Here is a 20,174-nt window from a genome sequence, read left to right as displayed (position 1 = left end):
AAAACAGGGACACTAACAATCTGTTTGAAGAGTTGTGAGTTGGTCCAACCATTCCAGAGGACAATTTGGAACTATGCCTAAAGTGTTATAAAACTGCACATACACCCTTTGATCTAGGTCTATATCCCAAAAATATAAAAAAGAAAAAGGCCCTAAATGTACAAACATATTTATAGTAAATCTTTTTGTGTTGGTAAAGAATTAGAAATTGAGGGGATGGATGCTCATCAATTGGGGAATGACTGAACAAGTTGTGGCATATGATTGTGATTGAATAATATTCTGCTGTAAGAAATTATGAGGAGGTAGTTTTAGAAAAAATATGGCAAGAGCTGTATGAACTGATGCAAATCAAATTGAGAAGAACCAGGGCATCACCGTGCATAGTAATAGAGGATTATAATGTTGATTCACTGTGATACGCTTGGCTAGTCTGATCAATACAATGATACAGGACAATTCCAATGTGAAAAAATTCTATCCACCTCCAGAGAGAGAAGTGATGAACTCTGAGTGTAAAGTGAAGTATAATTTTCTACTTCTTTTTTTTTTTTGCTCTTTTTGGTGATATGGCTAATATGGAAATACATTTTGCATGATTTCAGATGTAGCACTGATATATTGTTTGCCTTCTCAATGGCTGAGGAGAGGTGGGAGGGACAGATAATCTGAAACTCAAAATTTAAAAAGAAAAAAAGTTAAAAATAAATTTTTTTAAAAAGAAAAATATTTAGGAGCATACCCTTTAGATGTGACTCTAAATTTGTCTGCCACATTTTCACAGCATTCTTTATTCAAGAAGCATAAGATACATCCAGTTTTACCTGGTAAGTCACAAAATAAAGCTTATGAAACCTCCAGGGAGTTCCTACATTTGAAGATTTCAGTCGGATGATGAGATATCCAATGATTTGCCTAGAGGGTCATAAGATCCAGGTTATGGCTTTTGGCTGGATACATCCTCTTATGGGACAAAGATGAAGCCTGTGAGGAGCCGGCATCAATGAAAGTAAAACCAAGAGCTTTACCTCTATATTATTTGCCATGGGAAGACTGGTTGAGGGAGAAACAGCAGAGGGGGCAGGCATGCTATAAGGACTTTCCTTTATAGATTCAGGGTTGGAAAGTCCTTCAGAGGCTGCTAGTACAACATCTCCATTTGACAAATGAGGAAACTGAGGCTTGCTCAAGGTGGTACAGGCAGTAACTGATAAAGGTAAGTTTCAAACCCAAGTCCTATGATGGCAAATCCACTGTACCATGTTGCTTTCCAGCCCCCAAAGGGTTCAGGATGCATTCCCAGGCTACTGCTAACAGTTCTCAACCCTGTGCCTCTATCTCTGTAAGGTGGGGGTGCGGGGGGAAGGTAGAAAAGAGAAGTGATCAGGGAACATGGGATCTGCAACAGAAGACATCATAATAGAATATGAGGAGTGGCATCCTGCAGCTGGGCAAGTTAAGAGGCTACAGGGAAGAGCTTGGATGAGGCTGGAAGATGGGCTTTAGCATAAAGGTTCTTAACTTTTTTTCTTATCAAGGACTCTTCAGGCAATCTAGTAAAACCTAAGGATTCCTTCTCAGAATATTTTTTAATGCATAAAATAAAATACTTGGGATGACAAAGGAAACCAATGACATTGAAACACATATCTGCAAATATTCTTAAAAATGCAATTTTATGTACCCCAGAATAAGAATCCATGCTCTCTAGAAAGAGAAGTATGTTCCATTCCCAATTAGCACCTGAGGACAAAACCCCAGTAGCCCCACCCTAGTTACAGCTGTGTTCTTGACTCAGGATGGAGGGTCCACACCAGAGGAAGCTGAGAGGAGCTGTTTTTAGTGTCTACTACTAATTCCAGGCCATCTGTGCAAATAACAGAGACCAAACCTGAATAAACATGGGATGCCAACCTGGCCAAAGGTTCATGAAACTGGAACAGCCCGCTTTCACTCACTGTCATGGGAAAACACATACGGGTCGATGCTGTAGGCAAAGTCACGTGACCAGAATGCATTTCATGGGATCATTAATCTAGGGCTAGAGGAAGCCTTAGTTTATCTGATCCAACCTTCCCATTGTACTGATGAGGTAATGGAGGCCCAGAGACTTGCCCAAAGTAACACAGGTTGTAAGTAGGAGAGCCAGGATTTAAACCCAGATCCTTCGACTCCAAACAGCAATCTTTGCCCTGTGCCATGATTCTGAGACCTCTGGATGTAAAGCACAGTCAAGTGAAATGGTTAACAATGAATGCGAGCATCTTCTTTCCATTTGAACATTTTCTTACCATCTCTCTGGAGGACCATGTGGATATTTTATAGCTTTTCATCCAAACACTTACCTCCTTCTCCATTTGCAAGCCTTCTGCTCTGATATTTCTTTCAAACACCTCCCTCTTTTCAGTCTGCGGGTTGGTCTTCCTGTACACAAGGATGTAGTCAATCCGACATTTTCCATCTCTAAAATAAAGTCCGTTGGATCTGGTTTTCTCTGGGGCTACCTGCATCAAAAGAAAAGAAAAGAGAACCCATTTAATCAGTCACAGAGACTGAAACTCGGGGTCCATGAGAAGTTCTTGTGAGGTTAAGTAAAGAAATCAAAATGAATAAATCACACACACACACACACACACCCCATATACATGCATGCACTGGGCCTTGCTAGCCACCCTGCAGCTGAGCTCTCCTATGTGTGTGGTCTCCTCCAATGAGAATGTCAGCTCCTGGACAGTGCACATCATTATTCCATTCTATTTATATCCTTGCAGCTTAGCATAGTGCTTGGCACACAGACAGCACTTAATAAAGGCTTTCCTCCCAATTTACACACACACACACAAACACACAGTGTGTAGCTGTACATATGTGTGTACACACATGCTTGTGTGTAACAACTGGAAAGATCGGTATGATTTTTTCTGACTCCTGAAGGTCACTGTCATTGAATGCATAAGTAATAAAACCCTGAAGCGAGGGCTGCTGAAAATTTGGCAGACAACAATCTAATTTCCCAGATAGAGATTGTGTTTTATTTTTATTGATGTATTATTTATAATCCACGTTTATTTATCCATTATTTATATTATTTTTTTGAAAAAAAATTATCAGTGTCTTTTTCATACTACAGTCATTGCCTGATATTAGCGCCTCTACCCTCATCCCTTAAACCCATTCCTATAACAAAGAAAAGCAATCACACAAAGCCAATCAACAGGGACTGCATTGTGCCCACTGTGATAAGTAAGAAGAGTCCAAAGGGCTATGACCAACTCAAGGGAGGAGATGGCTCCCATCTGCTGGGATCAGGGAAGGCTTTGAGTAGTTGGTGGTGTGTGGGTGGAATTTTGAAAGCAGAATCTCTAAACTGGATTCTCCTTCATCTGATTCAAGAGGAAGGAGGTTTTGTGATCTGTTCTCTGGAATTGAGACAGATCATCACAATCAATCAGCGTTTGGCTGTCTTTTTAGTGTTGTTTTCATTTACTTTACTGTTAGCATTGCAGTGTTATGGGTCTCTTGGTTTGGCTTCTTCTCCTCTGCATAAGTTAGATGATAGATGGGGTAGCCAGGTAGCATACAGTGGGTAGAGTGAAGTGCTTGGAGTCAAGAATACCTGAGGCTCAGGCACTTACTAGTTGTGTGACCCTGGATAAGTCACTTAACCTTGGTTTTTTAGTCTATAAAATGTGGCAATGAAAGTACCTACCTCTCAAGGTTGTTGTGAGAGTCAAATGAGACGATAATTGTAAAGTGTTCAGTATAGTGCCTGGCACATAGTAGGCACTTTATTATTATTATTATTATTATTATTATTATTATTAAAAATCCCATCTCCATCTCTGGCAGGTCTGGCTAAGGAAGAGCATAGTATTTAGCATCTGGTAGCACAGAGCACCTCTTTGTTTCTCTCTTTCTTTATTTTTGTAGGGGCAATGAGGGTTAAGTGACTTGCCCAGGGTCACACAGCTAGTAAGTGTCAAGTGTCTGAGGCCAGATTTGAACTCAGATTCTCTTGAATATAGGGCCGATGCCTTATCCACTGCACCACCTAGCTGCCACACAACACTTGTTTCTTAAAAGTTATTTCATGAGAGAGATAAGCAGGCCAGGTGTTGAGGAGAGTTATTGAAACTGAACTTTTGCTCACATCACAGACAAAAATCCCTCTCAGTACAATGCCTGGAGAGACTATGGAGGTCTCTAAGCAAGAGTCATTTGTTGGGTCAGTTTTAGATGGAATTCCCATTTGGACACAAAGGTAGTGTGTCCTAGTGGGTAGAGAATGGAGCCTTGAAGCTAGAAAAAGTAAGTCAGGCCTCTGACACATACTGACTGTGAACTCTGGATCCATCAAGGAACCGCTCAGGGGTCAAGGCAACTCTTAAAGTATGCAAGTTGCAGAGAAGGTGCCAACCTGCACAAATGGAGGAAGCTTCCTGACCTGGAAGCCCTTTGGACCAGTGAAATCGCCGGCTGAATCACCATCACTATCACTCTCTTATTTGGGTGTAGGTTGGACTCAATGACCTCTGAAATCCCTTCTAAGTCTGACCAATGCTGCAACACCATGATCACAAAAGTGGCTTTTTGTGAGCTTTCTTCTTGGAATAAAATGTGCTTTCTTTTTAAAATGATTTTTTCCAACCAAAAAGAAATGCTCAGTAACTACTTTGGATAACGGATACAGGGAAATCTAGTCAAAGTGGGTACATTCTTTTCTAAGTAAATATTTACTGAGCACCATCTGTGTTTAAGGGAGCATGGGTTAGTGAATAAAGAACCAGCCTCAAAGCGTAGAAGATGTGGGTTCATATCTGGCCTTTGACATATGATACCTGTATGACCCTGGGTAAGTCACTTGACCACTCAGTCTTTATACAGTCCCTTAAGATGAGAAATCATGTAGGAAGTATTGACCTAAATTAATTAAGGGAGCATTCAAATCTAGATCTTTCAGTCTCCAAGTTCGGCACCATGGAGGAAAGAAAAGAACTAAAAGCCACTGAATTCCAAAATGGTAGCAATTTTGCTGAATACTGAGAAAAGAGATTGCAATATGAATCTGGGGGCAATTTCTTTCCATCATTCCCCTCCTTGGGCTTTATGCCCAACAGCATAATCATTGGGTAAAAAAGGATGAGGAAATGAGTGATCTTTCTTAAATGATTTCTAATTTTTTCCAGAATGGTTGTATAGATCCACATTGCCACCAACAGTGTGTAGGTTTTTGTTCTTTTTTGAGGTGAGAGAGAAAAAGAAAAGAAAGCAGTTGAAAAAATTAGTATAATCTGTTGGTTATTTGCATACTTGATTATCTTAATTTCAAAGAAAGAAAATAATAAAGTCATATGAGATAGATCTTCAATTGACTGCCCATTCTTATTACTTACACTCATTGTATGTGTTCATCATGGTGGTGTATGAAACTGCACAGACACACAGAGTAATGGCTCATACAACTGAACAAATATTTGTTTTGCCAAATTGACATCAGACAGATGGAACTAATTCACACAGTAATTGCAATGACCTTCTAGATTGCACAGGCAAATAGAAATACAGGCAGCCTTAGGACAACAATTAATGAGTGAGTTTTATGTAAAGCTAGGTGGTGTAGTGAATAGAGCAGTGGGCTTGGAGTCAGGAAGACCTGAATTCAAATCTGGCCTGAGACACTTACCAGCTGTGTGACTTTGGGCAAATCACTTTAGCCTGTTTGCCTCAGTTTTCTCATCTTTAAAATGAGCTGCAGAAGGAAATGACAAAGCACTCCAGTGTCTTTGCCAAGAAAACCCCAAATTGGGTCAAGAAGAGTCAGACGTGACTAAATAACAACATACACCAAGCAGTACTCTTGGTGCTGTGGGACTGTACTAGGGAAGTTTAAGACTTTTAAGTCTTATATTCTATTCTGGCAGAGATTAGTACAAAGAACAATCAATTGATTAACCAATAAACCATTTAGAAGAAGCTTTCTTCATGTAAATTAGATTTTTGTTGGATGTAGCAATTATTATATTATATTGCCAACTGAAAGATTCTTTCCATCATGTTATAGGATAGAGAACTGGAAGGGTCCTTATAGGTCATTTGGTCCAAGTTTTTCATTTGGCAATGTTGGCCTCCAGAACCAAAGTGATTGGGTCAGCATCACACAATTATAGAGAAGAACTTAAACTTACTAGGTAGAACAATTAGTAAGTCTCCCCAGTTAGAATGTAAGTTCCTTGAGGGCAGGGAAATTTTTCACTTTTTTTGTTGTATGCCCAATACTTGGAGTGTCTGGCACATAGCACGCACTTAATAAATGTTTGTTCATGGGTTAGTTAATTGAAGTCAAGTTCTTTTACTCCAAATCCACTATACCACACTAACTCTAATTAGTTGTCTGGGTTGTCTGGGAAGGGGTTTGTGCATTTATTCTTTGAAAAGTAGTCACCAAAGAAATGTTTTCATGATCATACCTAGTCTATAAATTACAGAGGGAAAGCAAATAAACACTTTTAAAAACAAAGAACACTAATATACTCGGTGGGGTTGTGAATTTATTCATGAACTTTCTGGAAAATAGTTTGGAATTATGAAAGAAAATGGGTCAGTTATTCATACCCTTTGATACAGTGACCACATTATTAGGCATATACATCAAAGAGATCAATGACAGAAAGATCATCATATAAATGAAAATACTCGTTGTGTACTCTCTGAGGTAGCAAAAACATATTATTGGAAAAAAGTGAGTGTTCATCTATTGGGGAATGGCTGGACTAGTTGTGATATATGAAAGTAACAGCATATCATTGCACTGTAAGAAATTACTATTATTGATATTGTCAATAATTCAGAAAAGTGTGGGGAAAATTTGCATGAACTGATGCGGGGCAAAGCAGACAGAGCCAAGAGAAGAAAATGGCTACAATGAAGGTCACAAAAACCACAGCAAGAAAGCAAATAAACTCAGTTTCATTACAATAAATAATCTTTGTTCCAGAGAACAAGGGCTATAATGGATTTCTCCTTTCTGTATCGGTGGTGGGTGAAAGGTGAAGAAGGTAGCATAAGATGCCAGTTGTAGATGCTCTGTCAATATCACTTAACTTTTGTTATAACACTTTATAACTTTTTAATAACACTTTATTTATAACAAGGGTGGTGGTGAGGGAAGGGGGAAGTATATATATTTGGAAGTGACTATAAAGGTAAAAATGGAAGCAAAAGGAGTCAATGAAAATGAAAAAAAAGAACATTAATTCACAAACACAAGATTCTCTACTCTCAAATGAATTCAACATTCATCCAAGAAATTCTATGTGATCAAGAGCCCACAGGTACAGCATGTATTAGACACTAGAAGAAATAGTTTCACCTTTTGCTGAAGGTACAGAAGGTAGCATATGCTGTCAGTTGTCACAGCAAGAATTATATTTTATGATCGCACTAAGTCTTACCTCTCCCACAGCTTCTAATCTACTTGCATCATCTGAAGTACTGGTCAAGTTACCAGGGTGAAGCAGGGAATCATCATCTTTGCAAGGACTGTTGACAGCTTCTAATTCATCAAAAAAAATGTTGACATCCTTGGCCACTGAAAGGAAAATAAAGAGATCAATTCAAGCATCTTTTTTATATTAATAAACATTTTTATTTAAAGTTTTGAGTTCCAAATTTAATCTCTCCTTCCTTCCACCCTTCTCCCTGAGGTGGTAAGTAATCAGATATGGGTTATACATGTGCAATTATGTAAAACATTACCATGTTAGTCATTTTGTACAAGAAAACTTGAATCAAAGAAAAAAATGAAAGTGAAAAATAGCATCCTTCATCTGTGTTCAATCAATATCAGTTATTTCTTTGAAGGTTGATAGTGTGCTTCATCATTAGTCCTTTGGGATTGTCTTGGATCATTGTATGGCTGAGAATAGTTAAGTCATTCACAGTTCTTCATCAAACAGTATCGCTGTCTCTGTGCACAACATTTTCTTGGTTCTGCTCACTTCACTATACATCAGTTCATACAAGTAGTTCCAGGCCTTTCTGAAATCATCCTGCCTGTCATTTCTTATAGCACAGTAATATTCTATCACCAGAATATACCACAGCTTGTTTAGCCATTCCCCAATTGATGGACATTCTTTGATTTCCAATTCTTAGCCACCACAAAAAGAGACAGGCATCTAATTTTTTAAAATTAGTATGCTTTGCAAAGACAATTTAAAAGTGTTTCTCCCATCAATTATGGATGTGAGGGTCATATAGAATCTCAGTTCTATGTATCTAGGAAAGTTATCAGAAGAATTCTCAAACAAAACAGGGACACTTTAAGTAGCTCCCTATTACATTTAGGAAAAATACGAATTCCTGTTTGGTAGTTGAACCCCTTCTATGTCTGACTCCAGTCTACTTTCACATGTTGATTACATATTGTTCCCCTTTATGTTCAAAGTTTCAGTCAAACTGGCTAACTTGATCTTCCCCATCTGTGACATTCCTCCTCCTACCTCCATGTACTTGCACAGGTTATCTCCCAAAGCTAGAATGCTTTCCCCTCCTACTTCTACCTCTTGGATTCCTGATGCCCTTCAAGGCTCACTCAGGTTCTGACCCCTTCCGAAGACCTTTCCTGATTCAGTCACTGGGAAACCAACCTCTCCTCACTCAATCACTTTATTTTTCATATATTCCACATTTATTTATCTTTTCATATACTACCTCCCCTTGTAAAAAGGTTTTTGGGCACAGGGATTGTCTTATTCATTGCTTCTGACTCTCCAGAACATAGCACACTGCTTGGCACATAATAAGTGCTTCATCAATGCTGGGTGGGTGGGACAGCAGGTACCATTTTATCAGAAAAAACAATGGAATGGGGGCAGCTAGGTAGTGCAGTGGGCATTAAGGAGGACTTGAGTTCAAATCCAGCCTGAGACTCTTGACACTTATTAGCTGTCTGGCCCTGGACAAGTCACTTAACCCCAATTGCCTCACCCACTTCACCCCCCAAAAAAACAACAAAAAACAAAACAACCCAATGGAATGGAACCTGGTCCTCTTCAATACTGATGGCATGAGATGAAATAGGAAGAATAATATCACTAAACATGGACCCTAGGAATCATTAGTTTCAGTAGGGATTCCCTACACCAGAGATGTCAAACACAGACAAACACTCCCAATGTGGCCAAACCAGATAAAAGTGAAATTGGGAAATACTTAACAAAATAAATAAAAACACAATGAAACACAGATAATGTCAATATGTGGTTTTCTAAGTCAATATCTGCCTGCAGGGATCCTTATAAATGGTTTAGTGGTCTCTGTTTCTATTGAAGCCATTGATCTACACTGACCAAATAGCTTTTCCATCATGGGTTCTTAACTAACCTGAGATCTATTTAGCCTCAAGAAGGTCTGTAAACTTGGATGTGAGAAAAAAATAATTTTTATTTTTACTAACCTTTAACTAAAACTGGGTGTTTTCTTTAATTATTTAAAAATATTATTCCAAGGAGTCCATAGGCTTCACCAGGCTGCGACAGAGGTCAAGGACATACAACAAGGAAAAGCACCCATTTTAAGGACAGAGCAAAATCTCTTTAAAAATGCACATGAGTTAGCTGAGAATTCTATTGGTCCAGGCATGGCCTCAGTTTTGAGTCTTAAGAAGAGGGGGAGGAGAAGAATTATGTCTTCCTGGGTGTGTGCTCAGCTATGAGAATATGATTTCCTGTACATACACAAGATAGACAATGGAATAAGAAAAGGCTTTGAGAGGGTTTGTTGTTGTTCCACTGAAGACTTAAAAGATGCGTTGGCTCCACCATTCATCAAGATGTGGCTCTAAAAACTTCAAGAATCATGGGATCTCAGAGGGAGAAATAACAAGCCCAAGCTGGTAGAGAATCCCCTTTACAAGCAAACAACAGGCTTCCTGTTGAAAGACCTCAAACAAGGAGCAGCCCCTTCAGGACACCTGGAAGTAAAGATCTTATCAAATAAAGAGACCTCATGTGAGTAAGAAAGGAATAGGTGAAGCAAACTTTATTTTAAAAAATTGTTTTTACTGGTGCCATTTGTGATTACCCTGTGGTCATCTTATGGGATGATGTGTAGAATTTGTACGAGATAAGTAGGTATGGCTGGTTGCTATCTTCATGTTGGAAAGAACATCCAAATGGAGGAGCTCAGTGGTCCATTGGAATATTGAGAGCTTTTGTGTTAATATCTCATCTATTTTTAAACTACCCATTGAGCTCTCAATCAACAATATCTATTAATGTTTCAACTGTTATCATGGGTATATAAGTACAAAGAATGAAACAATGCCTACTCCCAGGGAAATTATATTCTAAGAATAAGGGCATATATAAGTCCATACAACATAAATATGAAGTGAACAAATACAAATAAATACATTTCAATGGCCACTCCCCATCCTTGTGACTTCCCAGACCAAAAATACTCCTTCCTGCCTACTACTCCCCTATATGAATTGTCTTCCTTTATTAAAATGCAAGGAGCATGTAGGTGGTGTGGCAGAGAGTGAGCCAGGCCTGAAGTCAAGAGGACTCCTCTTCAGGCCTCAGATGGTAGCTGTGTGACTCTGAGAAAGTCAAACTTGTTTGCCTCAGTTTCCTCATCTGTAAAATGAGCTGGAGAAGGAAATGGCCAACCACTCAGATATCTTTGCAAAAAACAAAAAAAGACGAAATGGGGTTATGAAGGGTCAGATATGACTGTACAACAACAACCAATTAAAATTTAAACTCCTTACACATAAATTAAAATTCAAACTCCTTGAGAGCAGGAATTCTCTCACATATTTGTCTTTTCTTCACTTTGCAAAGTTCCTGGCACAAAGGGATTAATAAGTGTTTTTGTCTTCCTCCTTCCTTCCCTCCATTCTTCACTTCCTTCATTTTCTTATTCTTTTCTTCCTCTCTCCCAAGAAACATCAGACTATTTCAATTAATACCTCCCAGAAACTAAATGGGAGCAAATGAAAAATCTACATATAAATTTGAAATACAAAAAAAGAAAGCTGTGTAGCATCACCCAAATGTTTGTCTCCAAAATCATGAGATAAATAAAAGTATTCTGCTGGATGCAGAAGCAAGGCTGTTCATCATCTTCCTGTACTGGAGAGATTGCTTGGGTACACTTAATCCTTCTATAATGATGGCTTCTATAGTTCTGCAGAGGACGGTATATTCCGGGCTAAGCTATGACCCATGAAGCATGAAGTTGCAATTTTGATGGCTTTTAACTGGGCCCTCTGCTTTAAAAGCACAGCCATTTGATTCGAAAGGGAAATGAGACAAAGGTCCTTTACTTCTCCGTCATGCCCCACTGAGAGTCAGCATGTCATTATCGGGGGGTTGCCATCTGAGTGCCCATGGAAATCATTTCTAGTGGATGAATGACTTTATAATGCTGTTGTTGCCTGACATCTTCCCAATAGCTTCAGTGGAGAGTATAGCTGTCATTTCAACATGACTTTGTAGAACATGTGGACCAGTGGAAGAGAGGTGACAAGGGCTTGGTGACCCTTCTGCAGAAGGAAGCCCAACAAGTTTCTACTGTAGTCACATCCACTGTGGTTCTGATGGAGATTCATTAACCACAAGGTGTGGGTAGTTTCAGTTTAATTTTAGGGAACATACTGAGAAGCTAGAGAGAACCCCCAAAATCAAAATGTCAAAGGGTTTCATGATATATAAGAATCAGTTGAAATTACTGGGATGTTCAGCCTGGAGAAGAAAAAATTCAGGAGGAACAAGATGCTTTCTTCGGATACTTGGTTGGTTGTATGGTAGAGGGATTAAGTTTATTTTGGTTGGCTCCAGAGCACAAAATTGGGGGAAATGGTTACAAGGTGCAGAGAGGCAGCTCTAATTCATTTTAAGGGAGTACTCCTTAATCACCAGACCTGTGCAATAGGCTGTATCAGAAGATGGTGGCTTCCTCCTTATTTTTTTTTTATTTTAAAAGTATTTTATTATTTTCCAGGTACATGGAGAGATAGTTTTCAATATTTGTTTTTATAAGATTTCTAATTGCAGATTTTTCTCCCTCCCTCCCCTCCCTTCCTACCCTCCCTCCCCCCTCCTCAAGACAGCAAGTAATCTGATATAGGTTATATATGTACAATCACATTAAACATATTTCTGCATTCGTCATGCTGTGAAAGAAGAATCAGAGCAAAAAGGAAAAAAAAAACCTCAAAAAAAAAAAAAACAACACACAAAAAACCAACAGCAGCACCAAAAGAAAAAAAAATAGTATGGTGCAATCTGCATTCATATTCTACAGTTCTTTTTTTTCTGGATTTGGAGAGCCTTTTCCATCATGAGTCCTTTGGAACTATCTTGTACCGTTGTATTGCTGAGAAGAATCAAGTCTATCACAGTTGATCAACACACAGTGTTGTTGATAATGTGTACAATGTTCTCCTGGTTCTGTTCATTTCACTCAGCATCAATTCAAGCAAGTCCTTCCAGGTTATTCTCTGAAATCTGCCTACTCATCATTTCTTACAGCATAATAGTATTCCATTACATTCATATACCACAACTTATTCAGCCATTCCCCAATGGATGGGCAACCCCTCGATTTCCAATTCCTTGCCACCACAAAAAGAGCTGATATAAATATTTTTGTACATGTGGGGCCTTTCCCCTTTTTATGATCTCTTTGGGGAAAAGACTTAATAGTGGTATTGCTGGGTCAAAGGGTATGCACAGCTTTATAGCCCTTTGGGCATAATTCCAAATTGCTTTCCAGAATGCTTGGATCATTTCACAGCTCCACCAACAATGCATTAGCATTCCAATTTTTCCACAGCTTCTCCAACATTTATTATTTTCCTTTTTTGTCATATTAGTCAATCTGATAGGTGTCAGGTGGTACCTCAGAGTTGTTTTAATTTGCATTTCTCTAATCAATAGTGGCTTAGAGCATTTTTTGGGGGTGGGGCAATTGGGGATAAGTGACTTGCCCAGGGTCACACAGCTAGTAAGTGTCAAGTGTCTGAGGCTGGATTTGAACTCAGGTCCTTCTGAATCCAGGGCTGGTGCTCTCTCCACTGTGCCACCTAGCTGCCTCTAGAGCATTTTTTCATATGGCAATAGATAGCTTTGAATTCTTCATCAGAAAACTGCCTGTTCACATCCTTTGACCATTTCTCAATTGTTTCTTCCTTATTTAAGCAAAGCTTGGATGACTGCTAGTCAGAGATGCTTGATGAAGAATGGGCTGGAAAGGATGTCCTCTGAATTCCTATAATTCTTGGAACTTACAATATTTCTTGACTTTAATTTATGGAGATTAATTTTGTTCAGAACTTTAGCTTCCAAATCATGAGCCTGGCATCTCCAGACAAGAAAATTTACATTTCTCCTGGGGAAAGGCAGTTGGTCAGTGCAATGGATAGAGTGTTGGACTTGGAGGTGTTGAGACCTAGATAAAAACACTTACTAGCTATTTTTTCTGGGTGAGTCACCTTATCCTCCCTCAACCTCTGTTTCTTCATCTTTAAAATGGGGATAGTAACAGCACCTATCTCCCAGGGTTGGAGAGAGAATCAAGTAAGATAACACATGTGAAGCATGTTGCCAACATTAAGGTGATCTGTAAATAACAGTGAGAAGGAGGAAGAGGGACAGGCTAGGGAATGCAAAAGGTGGGGAGAAGGAAGAAATGGAGAGGGGGAGAAGGAGGAGCAAAGCTGTATAAAGGCTGTGTTCTTGACAATATGGCATCTCTCAACCCCCTTTTCTTAAGCAAATAAAGGCTTAATAACTATATTCTGACCAAGAGATCTCTGTTCTGAGATTCTTTAAATGAGGAATATTTCATTTCTCTTAGGATTCATTTTGGAATGACAACACAGGTGCAGCAGTTCATTCAGGTACCTACTTGCCATGTTCTAGTGTGCATGCTTTCTGTCACACTTGAAACATAGGTGTTAAAAAAAAGACAGCTCTTGTGGGGAGGGATCAATAATGAGAGTCTGGCCAGACCAGTCGGGGCAAATACTCTTAGTCACAGAATCACAGAGTTTTAGACTGGAGCCAATTCCTGCCAACTACTGAGAGTTCGTTGTTAAAATTTCAGTGTGACCATTTATACCTCTGAAATAAGCCGACACCATAAATTGGGGCTTGATACATTGTTTTGTTGATTGCCAGGACTTAGGAAGTGATGAAGAAAATGTTAATAATAAGATTAAATTTTTTAAAGTGGGCTGCTTACATTTTCACCCCAGAGAGATGGTTGTTAAACATTTTCCAATACTCCCCCCCCCATCCCCCACATCTAGATCAACACATACACAGAAGGAAGCTCCACTCTAACAGACCCAACAAGCGGTCATTCCATCTCTCAGCGAAGGCTTCCAGAGACGGGAGAGCTCCTCTGTCTTCCAAGGCAATCCATTCCACTTCTAGAAAGTTCTAATCTGGATATATTAGTCAAATTGACTGAATATGAATTTACTAACAGAAGGTTTAGTAGTTAATATACTGGACTTGAAGTCAGAAGACCCCAATTCAAATCTTACCTCAGACTCTAAGCTGTGTAACCTCTAATAGTGTGGCAAATCTTTTCATTGTTTTATACCTCAGTTTCCTCAATTACCTAATTCAACGAACAAGAGACACTATAAAAAGACATGAGAATGGCTAACGGCCATGTGATGTTGGCTTTGGAATCAGAAGAGAGGCAAAGGAATGAATGTTGTCCATAAAGTCAGAGGACCCGGGCTGGAATCCCACATCTGTCAGTTTATGCCTTGGTAATGGGCAAGCTGCTTGGCCCTCAGTTGCTCACACAAGCTGTTTCAATTTGCTGCACCTCAGTTCCCCTCATCTGTAAAATGAGAAGGTCAAACTAGAAGGCTTCTGAGGCAACTTCCAGTTCTAAATCTCTGCATTTGTGATTTGGTTGTCAACTCATCAAGTGCAGAGATAGTCAGGGGTGCAGTGGAAGACTAGCCTTGGAATAAGGCAAACCTGGATTAAAGTTATTTCTTTCAGGAAGAAAAAGATCCTGGAGGAATCACTTCACGTCTTTGAAAGCCTTAGTTTCATCATGTGTACGATGACATTGGATTAGAATGACCTTTAAAGTTCCTTCTAGTTCTAGACTTGTAAACACATGAATACTGCTATATTCCTATTCTTCGGATTGGACAGATCTCTGGGTTGCTGTAGATAACAAGGGGCATAATGAAGTTTCTTCACATAATACACATATATGTATACATGTACATAAATTTATATAGGCACACGTGTGTGCACACACCTACACATGCATGTGTATAAGCATGTGTGTATATATGCATGTATTTTGTGCTCATCTGTGTATATGTTGTTTTCCCCCAGTAAGAAGGAAGTTCCACATGGACAGCGATTGTTTTCTCCTTTATCTTTGTATCCTCGATGACTAGTACAATGGCTGGCACATAGTAGGTGTTTACTGAAAGCTTGCAAAATTGGATTGAATCACTAACTTTCCTTCTTAAAATGGGTGAGACATGAACTCTGCTATGACAAAATGACCAGTTTTCTCCCAGTCCTTTAGACTGTGAAGAGCAAGGATGTCAAATGGTTAAGAAGCGACCACTCATCTCCTTTGAGAAAGCAAGAAAATTTGTCTTAAAAATGAAGAATAAGAAAGATAAAGACCAAATTAATGGCACCAAAACATGAGGGCATGATTTAGGGGGGGTTTATCGAATATATCAGCATGTTCATTCAGCTGTGGAAAATTGCTTAAAACACTCCAGAGATTCTTGTTTTTCTTTTACTTTGCATAAAAATCATACATTTCTTTAATGTATTCCAATTCTTTTAAGATGGCTTCAACAAACTGCCAGTCTTTTCCTATTTCAACAATGAGGAATGTGTATGATGTTGATTAGAGACCATTGCAAGTAGTACACAACAGTAACCTTGGTGATCTGGCTAAGGTAATTAAATCCTGAAGGGAGCAAGTGTATGTTAAGCTTGGAAATGTTTCACTTGCCGTATTTCTATTCTTAGGATTGGCCAGATCTCCAGATTGCTGTAGATAACAAGGGACATAATAAAGCTACTTTACATACACACTACATTTGATATTGGTTACACAAATATATACAGGCACATGTGCACACACAAATGCATAAACATATACACACATATACATGTGTATACATACACAATGCACTCATGTATACATACATATGTACATGTGTGTGGATGCATGTGTGCTTATGAAATGCTAATTCATAGAATAATATTTTGAGGTAGAAGGAACCTTACAGGTCATCTAGTCCACCCCCATCCAGTTTCATCTTTGAGGAAACTGAGGCACAAAAAGCTTAAGTAACTTGTCTAGGGTCAAACAGCTAATAGAGGTCTGCTTCAGGATTTGAATTCCATTCTCCTTGGCTGCAAATCCAGTACCTCAGGCAGCTCAGTGCCAGGACAGCTAATTAATTCTTATAAAACTAGAGAAACTCAAGAATAGGATGGCACCTGAACAGGTTATTCACTGCAGTCTATTCATGAGGAGGAATTTCCTCCTTACAGTGTGCCTGACAGAGAATTCTCCAACTTGCATGAACATCTATAGCAATAGAAAACTCACTACTCAGAGAGAGCCCTAATCTTCAGGAAATTTTTGCATATATCAAACCAAAAATCTACCTCATTTTAACTTACCCTTGATGCTTCTAGTTCTGTCTCTTGAGGTATCTCTGGAGCCCAATTCAAACATGTCTAAATGCTCTAAAATTATAAATATATTTCTTTTTCCTTTTCCCACCCACTGAAAAGAAAGGGGAAAAAAGGAAGGAAAGCAAACAGAGAAAGAGACAAAGAAGGAAAGGGAGAAAGAAAGAGAGAGAAGAAGGAAGGAAGGAAGGAAGGAAGGAAGGAAGGAAGGAAGGAAGGAAGGAAGGAAGGAAGGAAGGGAGATCTGTAATACATAGCACAGTCATGTAAAACAGATTTCCATCCTGGTTACATCCAAAAAGGTATTTCCCATTTTGCAGGTTGGTCCATAGTCTTTCTGCCCCAGGGTGACAATGTTCTTCCTTATCCATCCTCTGGAAGCATGGTTAACCATTTCATTGATCAGTGGTCTTATCTCTCAAAATTCTTTGTATAATGTTGATGTTACAGTACAAACTATTCTCTGGTTCTATCCTCTTCACTTTGCATCAGCTCATACTACAAGCCTTTCCATATCTCTTTGTAAGCATCTTTTCCTTTGTTTCTTAGAGAACATTAGTATTATATGACTGCCACAATATAGCTGTTCATACAGTCATCCAATGACGATAATAATAGCACTAGCGAGCATTCACTTTGTGCTTCAAGTTTTGTAAAGCACTTGAGATGTGATTTTATTTGACAACCCTTGAGGTAGATGCTATTATCATCCCCCCCCTTTTTACAGATGTACAAACAGGCAGTCAGAGGTTAAGTGACTTGCCCAGGGTCATACAGATAGTGAATATCTGAGGCAGAATTCAAAATCCTCCTAATTTCACATCCAACATTCATCTACTGCACCACCCAGAAAATGTTGTAAGCATTTACTGTGTGCAAGGCTCTTCAAAGACACTAATTGAGTTTTACTACCCTGAGTCTTTTCTACCCCAAGTTACACATTCCCAGTTTCTCTACTTAATTCTCATATGGCATCGCTTTGAGTTCTCTCACCACTGTACAGACCCTCCGTAGGATTACTTCAGCTTGTCAAGCAAGGTCTTTCCTAAATGTACTAACAGGAATTGAACATAGTACCCTGACCAAGAGAGGATGACCACTTCCCCTATCCCAGATATCATGTGACTATCGTATTGTCTTTTGGTCTTGTCCAACACTTCATGACCCCATTTGGAGTTTTCTTGGCAAAGATACTGAAGTGGTTTGCCAGTTCCTTCTCCAACTCATTTGGAAGATGAGGAAACTGAGACCAACAGGATTAAGTGACTTCCCCAGGGTCACACAACAAGTAAGTGTCTGAGGTTGGATATGAACTCAGGTTATCCTGACTCCAGGCCTAGCATTCTATCCATTGAGCAACTTAGCTGCTCCTGTGTCTATTAGTGCAGGCTAAGCTTGTATTGGCTTGTTGTCTTCCATGTCACTCTTGACTTATGGTGACCTCGTAACTCTTTTGTGTATACATATCCTTAATCTTGTCCCTTTTTACCATGGAAAACCAGGCCTGATGTTTTGCATGAACTTTTCTGAAGGTATACCAATACACTCCTGTCTAAAGGAACCAGGGCTTTTCAAACTTCAAGGCCCACATTTGTCAGGCAGCTAGAGCTATTTAATATTAAATATTAAACACTCATTGTTAGGGTGGCACAGTGGAGAGGAGAAAGAAACCTGAGCTCAAATTCAGTGGGTAATACAGTAGATGGATGTACCTGGGTGCTGGAACTCCAGAGAAGTCTCTTAGACAATATCTTTAGAGCAGGTGCCAACCTGTTATTATGGGGAAAATTTCATGCCCAGATGAAAGCAAAAGTCTAAGGGGCCCACATCTCTCCCTACCCACCTTACCCCCTCTGATGTTCACAAACCCATACCCAATCTACTGGAAGAACAAAAGAAAATAAAAACCAAACCAAAAACATAATCCTTTCTTCCACAACAACTTCATGTTCTTATATACGAAACCCACAGTGGGAGAAATACAGAAATGTCTTGACCTCTCTCATCTCAAAGTAACTTAGAAAAATAATGCCTGTAATTATGATTAAATGGTACAAAATGCATAATACCCAGAATTAACTAAGGCCTTATCCTGCCCACCAAGTTTTATATTTATGTTCTTAAAGACCCCAAAATGAGTCCTACTTATGTTTCTGATGGAAAATTTAAGAAACATATGAACAAAAGTTTAATTAACAATAGGTGATCCATCATCTTTCAAACTGAACCAGAAAATTACATTATCTTTTATGTCCCTACAAAGAAGCTATTTTTCTTCAAATTGTTATTCATTCAAGCTGGATTATCTTTTGGGGGGAAAATTCAATTTCTCTTGTACGAATCAACCCAACACAATAGAACTATCTGACTGGAACACTGAGGAATAGTTACTTTTTGGTGGAAATATCCCACCCTGCCTTCTTCTGAGAACTTATCCTGTCTATTACAAGATTGACTTTGTTCAACAGTAGGCCAATAAAAATTTCTATGTGACAGGATTTCATGGGAGGAAACAACAAGGAGACAGGAAACCTAGATTCTGGCCCTGCCTTTATCATGATTTTAGGGGTGATTTTGGGTAGCAAATTTCTTTGCCTTTCTCAGCCTCAGTTTTTCCAGCTGTTAAATGGAAATAAGGATCCACCTCCTAAGTTACATGCACATCGCCAGTACAATGTTGTTAAATCCCTAAAAAAAATAACAGACATAGAATGCAGCATCATTGTCACTAAATCCTACCAATTGTGTTTCCTTTTTCTTTCTACCAGAACCCTAATTTAATTCCTCATTCTCATAGGAGGCAACAGGATGCAGTAGAAAGAGATATTCCATTTCTTTGTCCCCAGTGTCCTCATCTGCCAAACTGCAAGAGGTGGGATACCTTAGATGGCTTTAAAGTCCCTGAAGTCTATAGTTATGATACTATGATCCTACTTCTTAGCAATTCACCTAGGGACATGAATGTTAACTTCAGGTGAGTAGGGATGGTTTCATTCACTGTCTTTGTGACCCCAGAGTCTGGCCCCAAATATGACATACAGGAAGAACTGAATAAAGACTTGTTGACTGACTGATGCCTTGTCTTCTTCCACTAGACTCTAAGTTCTATGAGCTTAATGATCTTTCTAACCATCTAAGCCTGTAAGTTATAGAGAAGGTGTTGACTTGCTCTCAACACCAATACAATTACAGGTCCACACTCTTTCCCTACCTCTCCTGGTGCCTAGCACAGTTCTCTTTGGCATTTCATTAGTCTCTGCTGAATGAATAAGTTCCTAATTTGTTTAATGTTATTTGCTTCTTTATCTTAAAACTGGAATGCAGGGTTGGCTAGGTGGTGGTGGGATCTGTTTATTTAAAGATTCTTATTATTTGGGTCTGATTAACCAAAGAATTGAGGGGTCACTTTGGGGTAGCTAAGTGGTACAGTGGATAGAGCACTGAGCTTGGAGTCAG

General features: G+C 39.1%; 1 protein-coding gene across 4 annotated transcripts in view; it reads right to left on the bottom strand.

Annotated features, from left to right (window-relative positions):
• Positions 1 to 20,174, bottom strand: part of ANO4 (anoctamin 4) — a 444,684-nt gene that overhangs the window by 157,199 nt on the left and 267,311 nt on the right. For 3 of the 4 annotated variants that reach the window (XM_043969145.1, XM_043969146.1, XM_043969147.1), the window contains 2 exons: positions 7,452 to 7,588; positions 2,346 to 2,504 (listed from right to left, as the gene is read on the bottom strand). In XM_043969145.1, coding sequence (XP_043825080.1) covers positions 2,346 to 2,504; positions 7,452 to 7,588 — 296 coding nt within the window. Of the gene's footprint in view, positions 1 to 2,345; positions 2,505 to 7,451; positions 7,589 to 20,174 lie in introns of those variants that run through there. The other variant, XM_043969149.1, reaches the window with a different exon arrangement.

The sequence above is a fragment of the Dromiciops gliroides genome, chromosome 5 (assembly GCF_019393635.1).
Source record: "Dromiciops gliroides isolate mDroGli1 chromosome 5, mDroGli1.pri, whole genome shotgun sequence".
Classification (NCBI taxonomy): domain Eukaryota; kingdom Metazoa; phylum Chordata; class Mammalia; order Microbiotheria; family Microbiotheriidae; genus Dromiciops; species Dromiciops gliroides.
Note: the sequence above shows the minus strand (reverse complement) of the source record. Positions and strands in the feature narration are given on the sequence as shown.